Source organism: Drosophila miranda, assembly GCF_003369915.1.
Source record: "Drosophila miranda strain MSH22 chromosome Y unlocalized genomic scaffold, D.miranda_PacBio2.1 Contig_Y1_pilon, whole genome shotgun sequence".
NCBI lineage: Eukaryota > Metazoa > Arthropoda > Insecta > Diptera > Drosophilidae > Drosophila > Drosophila miranda.
Genome location: NW_022881603.1, coordinates 7,848,896 through 7,867,961, shown reverse-complemented (window position 1 = coordinate 7,867,961; position 19,066 = coordinate 7,848,896). Strand labels below are relative to the sequence as shown.

Below are 19,066 nucleotides of genomic sequence, written 5' to 3'. Positions count from 1 at the left end.
GCTTTACCGTGCAAGTAGGCCCTTGAATATTTGTATCTCTCACTGAAAACACATCTGGGCTTCTACACTACACACAATGTATAGACATAATAATTTGTCCGAGGCGGAAAAACTTAAAATTTACTCAACGGATGAAGCGTTGAAGTCATCGGCACACGAACACGCCAACTTGCACATTCAAGGACATCCATTAAGAGAGTGGTACAGGACGAAGACAGCACCCATCACGCCAGCAACTTCTGGCCTAGCTAACAATTCGGCAGTCGGTATGCTAAGGCATTCCTCATTGCAACATGTGGATAACACATCGAATGCTGGGGAATATGAGTGGGTCCATAGAAAACAGACGGCAATGGAATGCTCCGAAAACTGGGCGGAATACTATGGGTCAACCGAGAGGACAACTGATTCCAGACATTCGTACGATTTCAAAGTCCTGTCTCAAGAGTGCGAAAATATAATCAATCTCGGGTTGGTAGCGAGCAGTAACCACTACCTGCAGCAAAGGAAGGAGAATGGTCCTGAAGCAGCTACCTCTAGCCGGGTTGATCTTTCGGTCGAGCTGGACAAACTGAAGATTAACTCACATGAATTTCCTCAAGGCAATTCTATCCAGCGGCATCCATCCTTTCCTGAACCTGTCCTACAAGCTAATGGTTCGGTTTGGGCGTTAAAGAATTCGTTATTGCACAATGTGGAAAATAAATCGAGGGCTGAGGAATATGACTGGACCCAGAGTAACATGGCGGCAATGGATGGCCCGAAAAACTGGGTGAACAGCGATTTGATATGCAATGAGAGAACCGTTTCCAGTAATCCCTACAATTTCAATGAACTGACTCAAGAGTGCCAAAATCTAAATAGCGGAAATGGCTCTTCGGATAATGTAAACGTCAATGAACTTTCCAGCTACTTTGACGACATTGTCCATATTCCGAAGAATATGACGGAATGGGCTGATCGAATGTACACTTGAATGTATGCCGGAGGATTGATTGTGTCTTATGTCTTAGAATAAGCGGGCATGGGAATGTGCATTTTTAAATTAATATTTGTTAAGTACTTGATGAGGGGGGTGGTGGGGGTCGGTTAAAATATATATTTGTGTCTTTTGCTTGCACCTAATTAAATATAATATAAATTATACAATGCAACATATTTAGAATTTAGTGTCAATAGAACGTATTATTTAAGGAACGGTACATTAAATGGTAGATCAAAATTTCACCCTACCTGTTTTAAATGTGCCATGCACAAAACGACTATCGATATATCGATTCTATGCGATGTGTTATATTCCATCTCAGCTGCAGCTGTTTAATTTTTTGTTGACGTTGTGCATACGCGTAAATTATTATCTTAAATAGTTAAACTTGAATATATAACTAGCAAAAAAGAGAAAGAGAACTATGTCGGCGGTGGCCTATGAGCTGCTGTCCACAACGGCGGTGATCAGCACCGTATTTCAGTTTCTGTCCGGCGCGTAAGTATTTCCAATTTATGTATATGTTTTTGAAGCAATTATAACGATTTGTTTTCATGTAGCATGATATGCCGCAAGTACATACAAAAGAAGAGCACTGGCGACTCTTCCGGAGTTCCATTCATTTGCGGCATCTTATCGTAAGTATAAACTGTCGACGTTGCCGTTGCCGGCCACATGGCTCGACATCCTATGATAAATTTGAATTGGTTGCGGTTGTCGTTGTCGGGCAAGAGTTGATTGTGTTCGTGGAACACGTCAAGAAATACATTGTCTAGTGTACATTGTCTACAGGGTTGGATGCACCTGATGAACGCTTTCACGCCTTTAACAATTTAAATAAATGCCATTTGTTTTAACAGCTGTAGCTTTTGGCTGCGTTACGGCGTGCTTACCGAAGAGCAGAGCATTGTTTTGGTCAACATAATTGGATCAACACTCTTTCTGATATACACGCTGATCTACTATATCTTCACTGTGAACAAACGTGCCTTCGTTAGGCAATTTGCATTCGTTCTTGCCGTACTGATTGCAGTCCTCGTATATACCAATCGACTGGAAGACCAGCGCGACGAAATGATACGCATTACAGGTATAAAAGGTATCCGAACCTATGATTACATTAATCAAATAATTGTTCTTTTTCAGGAATTTTCTGCTGTATTGTCACCGTGTGTTTCTTTGCTGCCCCCCTGGCCACTCTGCTGCACGTCATTCGGGCGAAAAACTCTGAGAGCCTACCACTGCCCCTTATAGCCACATCTTTCTTGGTCAGCCTGCAGTGGCTAATATACGGCATTCTCATATCGGACTCGTTTATCCAGGTGCCTATTTTCGCATGATTCCCCAGACATATATTATTAACTGCAAACATATACTTTATTTTAGATACCCAACTTTCTCGGCTGCCTCTTGTCCATGCTGCAGCTGAGTCTTTTCGTGGTGTACCCGCCACGCAGCTACTCTGGGCAGGGCTATAAGCTAGTCGAGCAGGCTGTGCCATTTTAGAGACTAAGTGGATGTGGGTTATATGGAAATGCGCCTCTGGCATAAGAGCACGTCTCATGCAGGATATATGTATGTATATTTTAATATACGGGAAGTATAGCGAGGCGGATATGCTGTTTGCTTATTTACTATAGACATATGTACGTAATAGTGATTGTATATTTTAAATTATTTATTAAATTATTTGTCTCAAAAGTGTGTACTTACATCACTATGCTGATCTTTGGCGCCCATCAGGATTTATCCTGTTCATTATGTCCTTGCTTAAAGAATAAAACGCTGTAATGTTTTCGAAAAAAGTTATATATGTATGTGTAATTGATTGTAAATTGATTCCCCGAACATTGTCCATGAAGGAAATCTGACTCCAAGCGATCATCAATCTTGGTTCAAACGATCTCCCGATTACAAGGAGGCGTGACACGCCCAGATCGGACAAGAAAAAGCGGGTCTATAGCGATATAATTAATAATTAGTTCATGAAATTGCCGACGATCGGTCGGAGCGCCGGTATCCAGACAGCCGGAATATCGGGAATATACCCGATACTAAGTCAGTATGGCCACTAACCATACAACGAAAGCGTCACACACTGGCTAGCGCGTTCAGTACCCCAGAGTGACGTCATCATGAGAGAGAGAGCGCAGAGAGAACATCTTTGCATGTGTTAGTACACACGCAATATGTTTCGACAAAAATATGTGATTGTATGCTTTTTCAGATTTTTTGAACTCTCTCAGGTCTAGTTCTGTTTTGCCACCAGCATGTTTTAGTGTATGGGTGCACATGCATTCTCACGTACTTTGCGTGTGTGTGTTTAGTATTGCTGGCCGCTAGAACTGAAATTTGAGTTTGGTTCTTGTTTTGGGTCTTTTGATTAGCTGACCTACCGCCAAAAAACAAATGAAGAATGGGCAGGGCGTGGGGGTATGGTACACTAGGGCGCGGGAAATAAAATAAAAGCTGTTATTTGTTTGATTTATACCACAAAATATAAAATATTACAATAATATAATTATTGTAATAAAATATAAATAGAGGATATATGTATGTACCTTAAGAATGTTCATATATGTATGTAACTACATATGTATACGTAAATACATACAGTGCCGCTCAACTGAATAGGTTCAACAATTTTCAAAAGTCAAACCGCTATATCTTTTTAACCAACTTACCGATTTATATGAAATAATTTTTTTTGCATAGATTGATTCATTATTAATATAGCAAGAAAGTTTTCAGAACACGTTTTTAACAGCTATTTATTAATTTTTTCAAAAACATTACAAACGAGGGGGAACGTTGTGAGTTGCTGCGGACACCGCAACTCTACAGTTATACCGGATACTAAGTCAGTATGGCTCTCCTCCGGCAGACGCCGCTAATATTAAACGACACGACAAAGAGTGCGTGCTAGAGAGACAGAAAATCAGTCAGAGCGTTACGTCACGCGCTGCGTAGCCACTGCAAATTGATTTGTTCCTTTTGGCTATAAAAATGATCTGATCTGATCCAGATTCAGCAATCTGATAGATATGGTCATTATCTATGATTCTGCGATTTTGGATGCAACAGATTTTCGTCCTTTGTGGGGGCGGAAGGGGGTGTTGCGAAATTTGGATATATACGTTTTATAGTGAGATCTAACAGGAGTGCGGATACTAAATTTGGTTACTCTAGCCTTAATAGTCTCTGAGATTTGTGAATATCCCCAGATTTGCATCCTTTGCGGGGGCGGAAGAGGGTGTGGCGAAATTTTGAAACAAACTCGTCTCGGTCCGATATATTAGGAGTGTGGATACCAAATTTGGTTGCTCTAGCTTTTATAGTCTCTGAGATCTAGGCGCTAATGTTTTACTCTAAGCAAAGCCGGCTATGCTACGTGTGTGTTAGAGAGAGACAGGGCGACAAAAAATGAAATTGTTTTCTTGATGCTGGCTATAATAATATAACGATCCAATTCAGATTCTGCAGTCTAAAAGATATGGTCATTCTCTACGATTCTGCGTTTTTGGTTTTCTCATATCTTTAAAATTGTGGATGCCACAGATTTTCGTCCTTTGTGGGGGCGGAAGTGGGCGGGGCGAAGTTTTGAAATATTTTTGTAGCAGTGACATATCACAGAAGTCTGGATCCAAAACATCGTTGCTCTAGCTCTTATAGTCTTTGAGCATTAGGCGCTGAAGGGGACGGACAGACGGACGGACGGACAGACGGACAGACGGACAGACAGACATGGCTCAATCGACTCGGCTATTGATGCTGATCAAGAATATATATACTTTATGGGGTCGGAAACGATTCCTTCTGGACGTTACACACATCCACTTTTACCACAAATCTAATATACCCCAATACTCATTTTGAGTATCGGGTATAAAAATCAACCCAGTAGAGCCATAATTTTTTTACTAACTGAACTATTTTGCGCTTCCGAAACATCCGACGATCGGCTAATTTTTCAACCATAATATTGATGGTACTATAGCACTATCGTTTCTTTTACCAACTCTATGAGGAATTATTATTATTATAATAATAATTAATAGTCTCGAATCAACTTTCATAGAGATCGGTTGTGTCGCGCTTGTGCAAAGTTGTTTTCTTTATTCTGCTTTAGCGGAGCATTCTCTTGTGTGCTAAAAATAGCATACATCGTAAATTCGGGTGCTGCTTTGCGCGGTGTCGGCAATTGGACTAAAACAAAAAACACATTTGTGAACGTTTTTACAACTGTATTCACTGCCCTTCGGGCAAGACATTCCCCTCAGTCTGCGCAATAAAAACTTCGCTTATCAGCTACGGTATAATGAATGCGAATAGTTCATCTGACTCTCGGCTTAGAAATAAGCGGACTGATCATGAGAGAATGCTTCTAATATCAGGCAAATTACCTTCTGAGATTCGTTCTGAGTACCGTTCAGAGGCTGAACGCTCTACATGCACAGAAACCACAACAACAGTAACATTCACTAGTCCCACCAACAACACCACCTACACCATGGCAACTGCTACAATAAGCAGTATCTGCCCTGCACTAAGCTTTGATAGCCAAGAAAACTCCATATCCACATGCCCCGACGACACTGAGGCAAAAACACTTCGCACTGCTGCCGAACGACTTCTGGATGCTCAAAACCGGAGAACGGGCAAAAGAAAAAACGATCAGACTTTGTAATCTAAATCTAAACGAGGGAGCGGCGGCCGGGACCTGGGCTTGCCCCCCACTACAAGCCAACAGGCAAACACCAACAACAGATTTTCCATTCTTGACACGAACATCCCAAGTGATAGTAATAATGAGGAAGTTCGGATGAATGTAGATGCAGACGCTGGAAATGACCAACTGGATGAACACCTTTATGAAGCAGTTAATACAGACCAGTGTCTTCAAGGAGAATCAACGAGCTCTGGTAATCAGCTTAAAGGCCCTCCAAAACCACCGCAAATAGTTGTCAATATTAGCAACTTAAATGACTTATTTGATGTCATAAAGGGCGTTGCAAATTTGAATAACGTTGTCGTCAAAGCTAACCAGGGGGAAACGGTCAGAATCCTCCCCAAAGACAGTGATACCTATAGAGCAATTGTGGATTGTTTCGATGCCATTGGAATAGAATTCCACACATACCAATTGCAGACTGAAAAGCCTCATAGAATTGTTGTAAGAGACCTACATCATAGCACCCTAAACAATGATATTACCGCCGATTTTAAAATGTTGGGCTTCGAGGTCCTTCACATCCATAATCCAAGCTCAAGGACTAACAAGGATGAAAAACTTAATATTTTTTTCATTAATATTAAGCCTTGTGCAAAAATTAACGAAATTTACCAAGTCAAGACCCTTTGCCGCCAAAAAATAAGGATTGAAAGGATGCGAAAATCCACAGAGATTGCTCAATGTCGTCGATGCCAGGATTTCGGCCACACAGCCAAATACTGCCGCCGACATCACAACTGTGCCAGATGCGGTGAAAATCACCAAACCTCACAATGCACACGCCCCCTAGATGCACAGCCAACGTGCATTCACTGCTCTGGAAGCCATATGGCCAGTTACAAAGGATGGCAATGGTATCAGGAGTTTCTACGCCGATCAATGGGCTCCGCAAAGAAGGCAATTAATACGAACAGGACGGGTCATGTCCCCTTAAATAATCAAGTGGCATATGCTAACTCTACCACACTTCCTGGAGACCAGCAACAGTTTCCTACCTTGCAGTCTAGTCACAAAAAAGGGGGCTAATAGACCAACAATACAGCAGTACCAGCGAAATATTGTTCAGCACCAACCTTTGGTAGGCACTAGAAGTAATACAGGAGCCTCCTATGCTGCCGTAGCAAATGGTAATTCAAATGCAATACCTGCTACACCTTCTCAGCGTCGTTTTCATAGTCTACAAGCGCATCAGCCACAAGGATTGAATAAACAGCAACAGAATTCATATGAAGTTCATGCACTGCTACAACAACAGCAGACAAAATTTCAACAATGGCAACAACAGCTCCAACAGCAGCAGCAGCAGCAGTTTCTTATGTGGCTACAGCAACAGCAGCAAGAACAGCAGCAGCATAATAGTCAAGCCAATCAACGCCTTGAAAAACTTGAAAAAATGGTTTTTGAATTGGCCAACACGATTAAGCAATGGGCTGGATCTAATCTTCAGCTCCAGAACAACGTTTCAGCATCTCAATGAACCCACTAAAGGTTCTCATCTGGAATGCTAACGGCATTTCAGGGAAAGCAAAAGAAGTTGAGCTCTTCGCGCACAAGAATAGCGTTGACATTCTTCTTTTGACGGAGATCAGAATTAAAAGAGGGGCAGCTGTAAAAATACATGGATATGCCTTCTATCCAGCCTTCAAGCCATCGCGGAATAATAATAACGTTGGTGGAGCTGCGGTTTTAGTTAAGACTTCGCTTCGTCATTTTCCACAAAGGGTCATTGAGACACGCAGCATGCAAATGTCAGCAGTAAAAGTAGCCAAAGGACTGGGCGATGTGGCGTTCAGCGCCATTTACTGCCCTCCCAGAGTCAGGATTGAGGAAAGACATTACATCGATGCACTCCGTGCTTGCGGGCAAAGGTATTTGGTTGGTGGTGACTGGAGTGCCCGACACTGGCTGTGGGGAGACACTTACAATTCCCCTAGCGGGCGAGAGCTAGCGGAAGCCATCTCTGCTACTGGCGCTAAGATCCTTGCAACTGGATCACCAACCAGGTACCCATATGTACTCAATCACACGCCGTCCTGCATAGACTTCGCAGTACATCATGGTATTCCGGATTCTCGAGCAACAATAAGTCAGAGCTGGGATCTGGACTCCGACCCTCTGGCCTTAGTCATCAGCATTAAAACAGATGGCATTATAGAAAATCCAAGCCCTCATCTAGTCACCAAGCACACTGATCTGCTCGCATTTAGGCAACATTTGGAGAGGTCGATTCAACTGAACGTCACGCTAAACTCTGAGGAAGATATCGAGATGGCTGTAGATAACATCAAAGAGCCCATACACATGGCTGCTGCTGCCTCAACGCCCTCGCATCCTCCGACAAGCGCCGCCTATGGAATAGTTCTTACAAGAGAGGCCAGAGAGCTTTTGTCACAAAAAAGGAGACTTCGCAGACGCGCAATCCGATCTCAAGACCCATGGGACCGAATTCTATGGAACCGGGCTGCCAAGCAACTTCGAAACACCCTGAGAGAACTTCGAAGCAACTTCTTTGAACAAAAGCTTGCTTCCATGGATTACACCGTGGATGCTGGATATTCGCTTTGGAAGACCACTAAGTCTCTTAAGAGACAACCGTTCAGACAGATTCCCATCCGGTGTCCCAACGGTGAACTTGCTAGAAACGAAGAAGAGCAGGCCAATTCGTTTGCACATCATTTAGGGGACAGGTTCACCCATTACCAATTCGCCACGGAGGCGCAGTACAAAGAGACAAAAGATAGTCTGCAAACACCTCTACAAATGGCCTTACCCATTAAACCAGCCAGGCCTGAGGAGATTGTTAAAGTCATCAAGTCCCTACCGAGGAAGAAGGCTCCTGGCATTGACAGAGTGTGCAATTCCACACTGAAAGCATTGCCTACTCGGGCGATACTCTACATAGTGCTCATTTTTAACGCCATGTTAAGGATGCAGTTTTTCCCTAAGCAGTGGAAGATAGCAACAATCCTGATGATCCATAAGCCTGGAAAACCGGAGGACGACCCTGAGTCGTATCGGCCAATAAGTCTTTTGTCTTCCTTATCTAAGGTATGGGAGAGGCTTCTTGCCAATCGTCTTGGTAGTATAATCAAGGAATGCCGTATCTTGCCGGATCACCAGTTTGGCTTTCGGGAGGGACACGGCACAGCGGAGCAAGTCCACAGATTGGCAGGACACATCCTACAGGCCTATGATGATCTAGAATACTGCAATGCAGTCTTCATTGATATGCAGCAAGCCTTCGATAGAGTTTGGCATATCGGCCTACTGAGCAAAATTAAAAAACTGTTCCCAGCACCATACTACGGTGTCCTACGATCATACTTGGAAGGACGTCAGTTTATGGTCAGGTTCAGGAACACACATTCAACACCTTGCCAAATGAGAGCTGGAGTTCCACAGGGCAGCGTCCTTGGCCCGCTGCTTTACTCTATCTATACTGCAGATCTACCCTCCCCAAGCAAGCAACATATGGAGGCCCCCCGTAAGGCTCTGCTTGCTACCTACGCGGACGATATAGCACTGCTCTATAGCTCCAAGTGCCGCCTTGAGGCAGCAGATGGTCTCCAAGAGTACCTCTACTCTTTGGCAGCTTGGTGCAAAAGATGGAATTTAAAAGTCAACCCACTGAAGACCACCAATCCATGCTTCACCCTGAAAGCGCTCATAGACCACACCCCACCCATAAAGTTTGAAGGCGTAACTTTGGACCAACCAGAGCAAGCAAAGTATCTCGGTATCACCCTTGATAAGCGTCTTACTTTTGGTCCACACTTGAAAGCTACGGCTCGTAAATGTGGGCAAAGAATGCAGCAATTGCGGTGGCTGATTAACAGAAGAAGCACCATGTCACTGAGAGCCAAAAGAGCAGTTTATGTACACTGTGTAGCCCCGATCTGGCTCTACGGTGTGCAGATTTGGGGTATAGCTGCCAAATCGAACTATAAACGGATACAGGTCTTGCAGAATCGCGCCATGAGGCAAATAACGAACTGCCCTTGGTACGTGCGCGGCTCCACCCTACATCGGGATTTGAATCTGCATACAGTAGAGGAGCAGATTGAAAGGCACACCAGCAGATACAGTGACAGGCTAATTAGACACCATAGTATGCTCGCCAGACGATTACTACCTGCCAGGCCTTTGAGGCGGTTGAAGAGATTGGGTTTTGCCAAAACTATTGGCCAACTCTAAGTTTCCCTCCCAATATTATAATATTATATTTTTTGTAAGTCGTCTCGCATTTAGCATTAGGTTTGGCTACCCCAATATTATTTACCAGTGATGTTAAGATACGTTATATGCAATGTACGGATTCAACGCTTAATAAAAAAAAATAAAAAAAATAAAAAAAAAACGAGGTGGAACGTTGTGAGTTGCTGCGGACACCGCAACTCTACAGTTATACCCGATACTAAGTCAGTATGGCTCTCCTGCGGCAGACGCCGCTAATATTGAACCACACGACAAAGAGTGCGTGCGAGAGAGACAGAAAATCAGTCTGAGCGTGACGTCGGGCGCTGCGTAGCCACTGAAAATTGATTTCTTTCTTTTGGCTACAAAAATGATCCGATCTGATCCAGATTCAGCAATCTGATAGATATGGTCATTATCTATGATTCTGCGCTTTTAGTTTTCTCGAATCTGCAATATTGTGGATGCAACAGATTTTCGTCCTTTGTAGGGGCGGAAGGGGGTGGGGCGAAATTCTGAGATATACGTTTTATAGTGAGATCTAACAGAAGTGCGGATACCAAATTTGGTTACTCAGCATCAATAGCCGAGTCGATTGAGCCCTGTCTGTCTGTCCGTCTGTCCGTCCGACCGTCCGTCCGTCCGTCCGTCCGTCCGTCCGTCTGTCCGTCCCCTTCAGCGCCTAGTGCTCAAAGACTATAAGAGCTAGAGCAACGATGTTTTGGATCCAGACTTCTGTGATATGTCACTGCTACAAAAATATTTCAAAACTTCGCCCCGCCCACTTCCGCCCCCACAAAGGACTAAATTCTGTGCCATCCACAATTTTAAAGATATGAGAAAACCAAAAACGTAGAATTGTAGAGAATGACCATATCTTTAAGACTGCGGAAGCTGAATTGGATCGTATTATTATTATAGCCAGCATCAAGAAAACAATTTAATTTTTTCTAGCCCTGTCTCTCTCTAACACACACGTAGCATAGGCGGCTTTGTTTGGAGTAAAACATTAGCGCCTAGATCTCAGAGACTACAAAAGCTAGAGCAACCAAATTTGGTATCCACACTCCTAATATATCGGACAGAGACGAGTTTGTTTCAAAATTTCGCCACCCCCCCTTCCGCCCCCGCAAAGGACGAAAATCTGGGGATATTCAAAAATCTCAGAGACTATTAAGGCTAGAGTAACCAAATTTGGTATCCGCACTTCTGTTAGATCTCACTATAAAACGTGTATCTCAAAATTTCGACCCACCCCCTTCCGCCCCACAAAGGACGAAAATCTGTTGCATCCACAATATTGCAGATTCGAGAAAACTAAAAAAACGGAATCATAGAGAATGACCATATCTATCCGGTTGCTGAATCTGGATCAGATCGGATCATTTTTGTAGCCAAAAGCAATAAATCAATTTGCAGTGGCTACGCAGCGCCCGACGTCACGCTCAGACTGATTTTCTGTTTCTCTCGCACGCACTCTTTGTCGTGTCGTTTAATATTAGCGGCGTCTTCCGGAGGAGAGCCATACTGACTTAGTATCGGGTATAACCGTAGAGTTGCGGTGTCCGCAACAACTCACAACGTTCCCCCTCGTTATACCCGATACTCAAAATGAGTATTGGGGTATATTAGATTTGTGGTAAAAGTGGCTGTGTGTAACGTCCAGAAGGAATCGTTTCCGACCCCATAAAGTCTATATATTCTTGATCAGCATCAATAGCCGAGTCGATTGAGCCATGTCTGTCTGTCCGTCTGTCCGTCCGTCCGTCTGACCGTCCCCTTCAGCGCCTAGTGCTCAAAGACTATAAGAGCTAGAGCAACGGTGTTTTGGAACCAGACTTCTGTGATATGTCACTGCTACAAAAATATTTCAAAACTTCGCCCCGCCCACTTCCGCCCCCACAAAGGACGAAAATCTGTGGCATCCACAATTTTAAAGATATGAGAAAACGAAAAACGTAGAATTGTAGAGAATGACCATATCTTTAAGACTGCGGAATCTGAATTTTATCGTATTATTATTATAGCCAGCATCAAGAAAACAATTTCATTTTTTCTCGCCCTGTCTCTCTCTAACACACACGTAGCATAGCCGGCTTTGCTTAGAGTAAAACATTAGCGCCTAGATCTCAGAGACTATAAAAGCTAGAGCAACCAAATTTGGTATCCACACTCCTAATATATCGGACTGAGACGAGTTTGTTTCAAAATTTCGCCACACCCCCTTCCGCCCCCGCAAAGGACGAAACTCTGGGGATATTCAAAAATCTCAGAGACTATTAAGGCTAGAGTAACCAACTTTGGTATCCGCACTTCTGTTAGATCTTACTATAAAACGTGTATCTCAAAATTTCGCCCCACCCCCTTCCGCCCACACAAAGGACGAAAATCTGTTGCATCCACAATATTGCACATTCGAGAAAACTAAAAACGCAGAATCATAGATAATGACCATATCTATCAGATTGCTGAATCTGGATCAGATCAGATCATTTTTATAGCCAATAGGAACAAATCTATTTGCAGTGGCTACGCAGCGCCCGACGTCACGCTCAGACTGATTTTCTGTCTCTCTCGCACGCACTCTTTGTCGTGTCGTTCAATATTAGCGGCGTCTGCCGGAGGAGAGCCATACTGACTAAGTATCGGGTATAACTGTAGAGTTGCGGTGTCCGCAGCAACTCACAACGTTCCCCCTCGTTATTATTATTTTCGCTCTCAAATCGTGCTTACGTGCATAATTTATTCCAATGCAATCCATTTAAATCCTTGTCGCGCATTTCAAACAATTTCTATTTGGCGCGCACCACTCGTCTCTTTTTGCTCTCTTCAAATCGGTTAAGGCTCTAAGAAAATTATGTGGGCGAGTACGATTAACCCATTGTAAGCCGAGGGGGTATTTTAATATTCCACCGAAAATAATGAAAATTGAATCATGTTAGCGCAGCTCAAATGAAAGAAATCGTGATTTTTTTAAGTTCAGAAGAAAGATGGCATGGATGTACAAGAAGAATTTACTATCAGTAATGTTTGCCGCCATTTACCTCAAGTCGTTGAACTGTTTAAATATAGGGGGGTTATGTGGGCTATACCGATTGTCGATTTATTATCGACTAATCGTATGACGAATCACCGTGTTCTTTTGTTGAAATATCCGTATTTATTATTAAAATTCGAAACTCGCCATTCAAAATGATGCAAGAACAAAGTCCTGAGCTGTACGAGGAGGTGAAGCTCCATCGCAATGCCCGCGAGCGTGAGAGGTACGACAACATGGCGGATTTGTACGCCATTATAAACACAATCCAGCAGCTGGAGAAGGCTTACATTCGGGACTGCATTACACCGCAGGAGTACACGGCTGCGTGCTCCAAGTACTTGGTACAGTACAAGATTGCCTTCAAGCAGGTGCAGTGCGACGAGTTCCCCACAGTGGAGACGTTCGTCAGGAAGTTCCGTCTGGACTGCCCAGCAGCGCTGGATCGCATTCGGGAGGATCGCCCCATCACCATACGCGACGACAAGGGAAACACATCCAAGTGCATTGCCGAGATTGTCTCCCTGTTCATAACGATTATGGACAAGCTGCGTCTACAGATCAACACCATGGACGCCTTGCAGCCCGATGTGAAAGACCTGGCTGACAACATGAATCGCCTGTCCCTTATTCCCGAAGACTTTGATGCCAAGCAAAAGGTCGACAAGTGGCTGGACAGCTTGAACGAAATGCAGGCATCGGATGAGCTGACCGAGGGTCAAGTGCGTCAGTTCCTCTTCGACTTGGAGTCGGCCTATGCGGACTTCAACAAACTGTTGCACAGCCAGTAGTCGGGTTGTTAGCCATTGTTCGTTTCTTAGCCTCCAAATGTATCTCTAAATTAGTATATTATATTCCACATTAAAACGTGTTTATTCGTGTATAAAAGCTCTGTGGTCTTTATTCCATTCCAGATAAACAAAAATGGGTAAAAGATTTGCATTTGTTTGGATTTAATCGTATCTTCTTTTTTGTATTTAGTTTAAATATTAAGGTTATAATTATACATATAAGTTTAAACCGATTACAATAACTGTTGTTTGTTTTGTTTTCTTTCGCTTTATCTTTATCATCCACGTAATGTTTGTTGTTTTGTTTTAGTTCTCTTTAATATATATACTCGTAGTTTTTAATTTACTCTTCTGCTGTTCTGCTTTCTGTTCGGTTTCTGCTCTGTTCTGTTCTGTTTCCTCTTAGGCACCTAATCTGTTACATCGCTTTAGGCCTTTAATAATTAATAATTGTTACTCTTTATCTTTGTATGCAATGTGAAAATGGTACTTGGTATATTAATGCGGATGTTTCTGTATGTTTCTTGTTTGTTTGTATGTATGTATGTGGCATTCATGCGTGTACGCGTCCGTGAGAGTAGCATCCTAGATGCACCTGTGCCACACATCCTCTCACTGTGCTCCTTTCTTGCTTTTGGCTACAAAAATGATCCGATCTGATCCAGATTCAGCAATCTGATAGATATGGTCATTATCTATGATTCTGCGCTTTTAGTTTTCTCGAATCTGCAATATTGTGGATGCAACAGATTTTCGTCCTTTGTAGGGGCGGAAGGGGGTGGGGCGAAATTCTGAGATATACGTTTTATAGTGAGATCTAACAGAAGTGCGGATACCAAATTTGGTTACTCAGCATCAATAGCCGAGTCGATTGAGCCCTGTCTGTCTGTCCGTCTGTCCGTCCGACCGTCCGTCCGTCCGTCCGTCTGTCCGTCCCCTTCAGCGCCTAGTGCTCAAAGACTATAAGAGCTAGAGCAACGATGTTTTGGATCCAGACTTCTGTGATATGTCACTTCTACAAAAATATTTCAAAACTTCGCCCCGCCCACTTCCGCCCCCACAAAGGACGAAAATCTGTGGCATCCACAATTTTAAAGATATGAGAAAACCAAAAACGTAGAATTGTAGAGAATGACCATATCTTTAAGACTGCGGAAGCTGAATTGGATCGTATTATTATTATAGCCAGTATCAAGAAAACAATTTAATTTTTTCTAGCCCTGTCTCTCTCTAACACACACGTAGCATAGGCGGCTTTGTTTGGAGTAAAACATTAGCGCCTAGATCTCAGAGACTACAAAAGCTAGAGCAACCAAATTTGGTATCCACACTCCTAATATATCGGACAGAGACGAGTTTGTTTCAAAACTTCGCCACACCCCCTTCCGCCCCCGCAAAGGACGAAAATCTGGGGATATTCAAAAATCTCAGAGACTATTAAGGCTAGAGTAACCAAATTTGGTATCCGCACTTCTGTTAGATCTCACTATAAAACGTGTATCTCAAAATTTCGACCCACCCCCTTCCGCCCCCACAAAGGACGAAAATCTGTTGCATCCACAATATTGCAGATTCGAGAAAACTAAAAAAACGGAATCATAGAGAATGACCATATCTATCCGGTTGCTGAATCTGGATCAGATCGGATCATTTTTGTAGCCAAAAGCAATAAATCAATTTGCAGTGGCTACGCAGCGCCCGACGTCACGCTCAGACTGATTTTCTGTTTCTCTCGCACGCACTCTTTGTCGTGTCGTTTAATATTAGCGGCGTCTTCCGGAGGAGAGCCATACTGACTTAGTATCGGGTATAACCGTAGAGTTGCGGTGTCCGCAACAACTCACAACGTTCCCCCTCGTTATACCCGATACTCAAAATGAGTATTGGGGTATATTAGATTTGTGGTAAAAGTGGCTGTGTGTAACGTCCAGAAGGAATCGTTTCCGACCCCATAAAGTCTATATATTCTTGATCAGCATCAATAGCCGAGTCGATTGAGCCATGTCTGTCTGTCCGTCTGTCCGTCCGTCCGTCTGTCCGTCCCCTTCAGCGCCTAGTGCTCAAAGACTATAAGAGCTAGAGCAACGGTGTTTTGGACCCAGACTTCTGTGATATGTCACTGCTACAAAAATATTTCAAAACTTCGCCCCGCCCACTTCCGCCCCCACAAAGGACGAAAATCTGTGGCATCCACAATTTTAAAGATATGAGAAAACCAAAAACGTAGAATTGTAGAGAATGACCATATCTTTAAGACTGCGGAATCTGAATTTCATCGTATTATTATTATAGCCAGCATCAAGAAAACAATTTCATTTTTTCTCGCCCTGTCTCTCTCTAACACACACGTAGCATAGCCGGCTTTGCTTAGAGTAAAACATTAGCGCCTAGATCTCAGAGACTATAAAAGCTAGAGCAACCAAAATTGGTATCCACACTCCTAATATATCGGACCGAGACGAGTTTGTTTCAAAATTTCGCCACACCCCCTTCCGGCCCCGCAAAGGACGAAAATCTGGGGATATTCAAAAATCTCAGAGACTATTAAGGCTAGAGTAACCAAATTTGGTATCAGCACTCCTGTTAGATCTTACTATAAAACGTGTACCTCAAAATTTCACCCCACCCCCTTCCGCCCACACAAAGAACGAAAGTCTGTTGCATCCACAATATTGCACATTCGAGAAAACTAAAAACGCAGAATCATAGATAATGACCATATCTATCAGATTGCTGAATCTGGACCAGATCAGATGATTTTTATAGCCAATAGGAACAAATCAATTTGCAGTGGCTACGCAGCGCCCGACGTCACGCTCAGACTGATTTTCTGTCTCTCTCGCACGCACTCTTTGTCGTGTCGTTTAATATTAGCGGCGTCTGCCGGAGGAGAGCCATACTGACTTAGTATTGGGTGTAACTGTAGAGTTGCGGTGTCCGCAGCAACTCACAACGTTCCCCCTCGTTATTATTATACCCGATACTCAAAATGAGTATTGTGGTATATTAGATTTGTGGTAAAAGTGGATGTGTGTAACGTCCAGAAGGAATCGTTTCCGACCCCATAAAGTATATATATTCTTGATCAGCATCAATAGCCGAGTCGATTGGGCCCTGTCTGTCTGTCTGTCTGTCCGTCTGTCCGTCTGTCCGTCTGTCCGTCCGTCCGTCTGTCCGTCCCCTTCAGCGCCTAGTGCTCAAAGACTATAAGAGCTAGAGCAACGATGTTTTGGATCCAGACTTCTGTGATATGTCACTGCTACAAAAATATTTCAAAACTTCGCCCCGCCCACTTCCGCCCCCACAAAGGACGAAAATCTGTGGCATCCACAATTTTAAAGATATGAGAAAACGAAAAACGTAGAATTGTAGAGAATGACCATATCTTTAAGACTGCGGAATCTGAATTTTATCGTATTATTATTATAGCCAGCATCAAGAAAACAATTTCATTTTTTCTCGCCCTGTCTCTCTCTAACACACACGTAGCATAGCCGGCTTTGCTTAGAGTAAAACATTAGCGCCTAGATCTCAGAGACTATAAAAGCTAGAGCAACCAAATTTGGTATCCACACTCCTAATATATCGGACCGAGACGAGTTTGTTTCAAAATTTCGCCACACCCCCTTCCGCCCCCGCAAAGGACGAAAATCTGGGGATATTCAAAAATCTCAGAGACTATTAAGGCTAGAGTAACCAACTTTGGTATCCGCACTTCTTTTAGATCTTACTATAAAACGTGTATCTCAAAATTTCGCCCCACCCCCTTCCGCCCACACAAAGGACGAAAATCTGTTGCATCCACAATATTGCACATTCGAGAAAACTAAAAACGCAGAATCATAGATAATGACCATATCTATCAGATTGCTGAATCTGGATCAGATCAGATCATTTTTATAGCCAATAGGAACAAATCAATTTGCAGTGGCTACGCAGCGCCCGACGTCACGCTCAGACTGATTTTCTGTCTCTCTCGCACGCACTCTTTGTCGTGTCGTTCAATATTAGCGGCGTCTGCCGGAGGAGAGCCATACTGACTAAGTATCGGGTATAACTGTAGAGTTGCGGTGTCCGCAGCAACTCACAACGTTCCCCCTCGTTATTATTATTTTCGCTCTCAAATCGTGCTTACGTGCATAATTTATTCCAATGCAATCCATTTAAATCCTTGTCGCGCATTTCAAACAATTTCTATTTGGCGCGCACCACTCGTCTCTTTTTGCTCTCTTCAAATCGGTTAAGGCTCTAAGAAAATTATGTGGGCGAGTACGATTAACCCATTGTAAGCCGAGGGGGTATTTTAATATTCCACCGAAAATAATGAAAATTGAATCATGTTAGCGCAGCTCAAATGAAAGAAATCGTGATTTTTTTAAGTTCAGAAGAAAGATGGCATGGATGTACAAGAAGAATTTACTATCAGTAATGTTTGCCGCCATTTTCCTCAAGTCGTTGAACTGTTTAAATATAGGGGGGTTATGTGGGCTATACCGATTGTCGATTTATTATCGACTAATCGTATGACGAATCACCGTGTTCTTTTGTTGAAATATCCGTATTTATTATTAAAATTCGAAACTCGCCATTCAAAATGATGCAAGAACAAAGTCCTGAGCTGTACGAGGAGGTGAAGCTCCATCGCAATGCCCGCGAGCGTGAGAGGTACGACAACATGGCGGATTTGTACGCCATTATAAACACAATCCAGCAGCTGGAGAAGGCTTACATTCGGGACTGCATTACACCGCAGGAGTACACGGCTGCGTGCTCCAAGTACTTGGTACAGTACAAGATTGCCTTCAAGCAGGTGCAGTGCGACGAGTTCCCCACAGTGGAGACGTTCGTCAGGAAGTTCCGTCTGGACTGCCCAGCAGCGCTGGATCGCATTCGGGAGGATCGCCCCATCACCATACGCGACGACAAGGGAAACACATCCAAGTGCATTGCCGAGATTGTCTCCCTGTTCATAACGATTATGGACAAGCTGCGTCTACAGATCAACACCATGGACGCCCTGCAGCCCGATGTGAAAGACCTGGCTGACAACATGAATCGCCTGTCCCTTATTCCCGAAGACTTTGATGCCAAGCAAAAGGTCGACAAGTGGCTGGACAGCTTGAACGAAATGCAGGCATCGGATGAGCTGACCGAGGGTCAAGTGCGTCAGTTCCTCTTCGACTTGGAGTCGGCCTATGCGGACTTCAACAAACTGTTGCACAGCCAGTAGTCGGGTTGTTAGCCATTGTTCGTTTCTTAGCCTCCAAATGTATCTCTAAATTAGTATATTATATTCCACATTAAAACGTGTTTATTCGTGTATAAAA

General features: G+C 43.4%; 4 protein-coding genes across 4 annotated transcripts; all 4 read left to right on the top strand.

Moving 5' to 3' along the window:
- Positions 1-27: 27 nt before the first annotated feature.
- LOC108158276 lies at positions 28-1,139 on the top strand. The gene has a single exon (XM_017290512.2). The coding sequence runs from the start codon at positions 77-79 to the stop codon at positions 974-976; it is 900 nt and encodes a 299-aa protein (XP_017146001.2). The 5' UTR covers positions 28-76; the 3' UTR covers positions 977-1,139.
- A 169-nt stretch (positions 1,140-1,308) lies between these two features.
- On the top strand, positions 1,309-2,796 carry LOC108160732 (sugar transporter SWEET1). The gene is made up of 5 exons (XM_017294918.2): positions 1,309-1,483; positions 1,546-1,623; positions 1,846-2,075; positions 2,132-2,307; positions 2,372-2,796. Exons 1-5 carry the CDS (start codon positions 1,410-1,412, stop codon positions 2,489-2,491), a joined length of 678 nt encoding a protein of 225 aa, XP_017150407.2. The 5' UTR covers positions 1,309-1,409; the 3' UTR covers positions 2,492-2,796.
- Positions 2,797-13,016: 10,220 nt separating this feature from the next.
- Positions 13,017-13,981, top strand: LOC117191018 (vacuolar protein sorting-associated protein 28 homolog). Its single transcript, XM_033395995.1, has one exon. It carries the CDS (start codon positions 13,104-13,106, stop codon positions 13,737-13,739), a length of 636 nt encoding a protein of 211 aa, XP_033251886.1. The 5' UTR covers positions 13,017-13,103; the 3' UTR covers positions 13,740-13,981.
- Positions 13,982-18,246: 4,265 nt separating this feature from the next.
- On the top strand, positions 18,247-19,066 carry LOC117191017 (vacuolar protein sorting-associated protein 28 homolog). Its single transcript, XM_033395994.1, has one exon. It carries the CDS (start codon positions 18,334-18,336, stop codon positions 18,967-18,969), a length of 636 nt encoding a protein of 211 aa, XP_033251885.1. The 5' UTR covers positions 18,247-18,333; the 3' UTR covers positions 18,970-19,066.

Coding starts and splice junctions, on each gene's coding strand:
- LOC117191017 (XM_033395994.1), top strand. CDS start 18,334: ATGATGCAAGAACAAAGTCCTGAGCTGTACGAGGAGGTGAAGCTCCAT.
- LOC117191018 (XM_033395995.1), top strand. CDS start 13,104: ATGATGCAAGAACAAAGTCCTGAGCTGTACGAGGAGGTGAAGCTCCAT.
- LOC108158276 (XM_017290512.2), top strand. CDS start 77: ATGTATAGACATAATAATTTGTCCGAGGCGGAAAAACTTAAAATTTAC.
- LOC108160732 (XM_017294918.2), top strand. CDS start 1,410: ATGTCGGCGGTGGCCTATGAGCTGCTGTCCACAACGGCGGTGATCAGC. Junction 2,076..2,131: donor CGAAATGATACGCATTACAG/GTATAAAAGGTA, acceptor GTTCTTTTTCAG/GAATTTTCTGCTGTATTGTC. Junction 2,308..2,371: donor TATCGGACTCGTTTATCCAG/GTGCCTATTTTC, acceptor ACTTTATTTTAG/ATACCCAACTTTCTCGGCTG.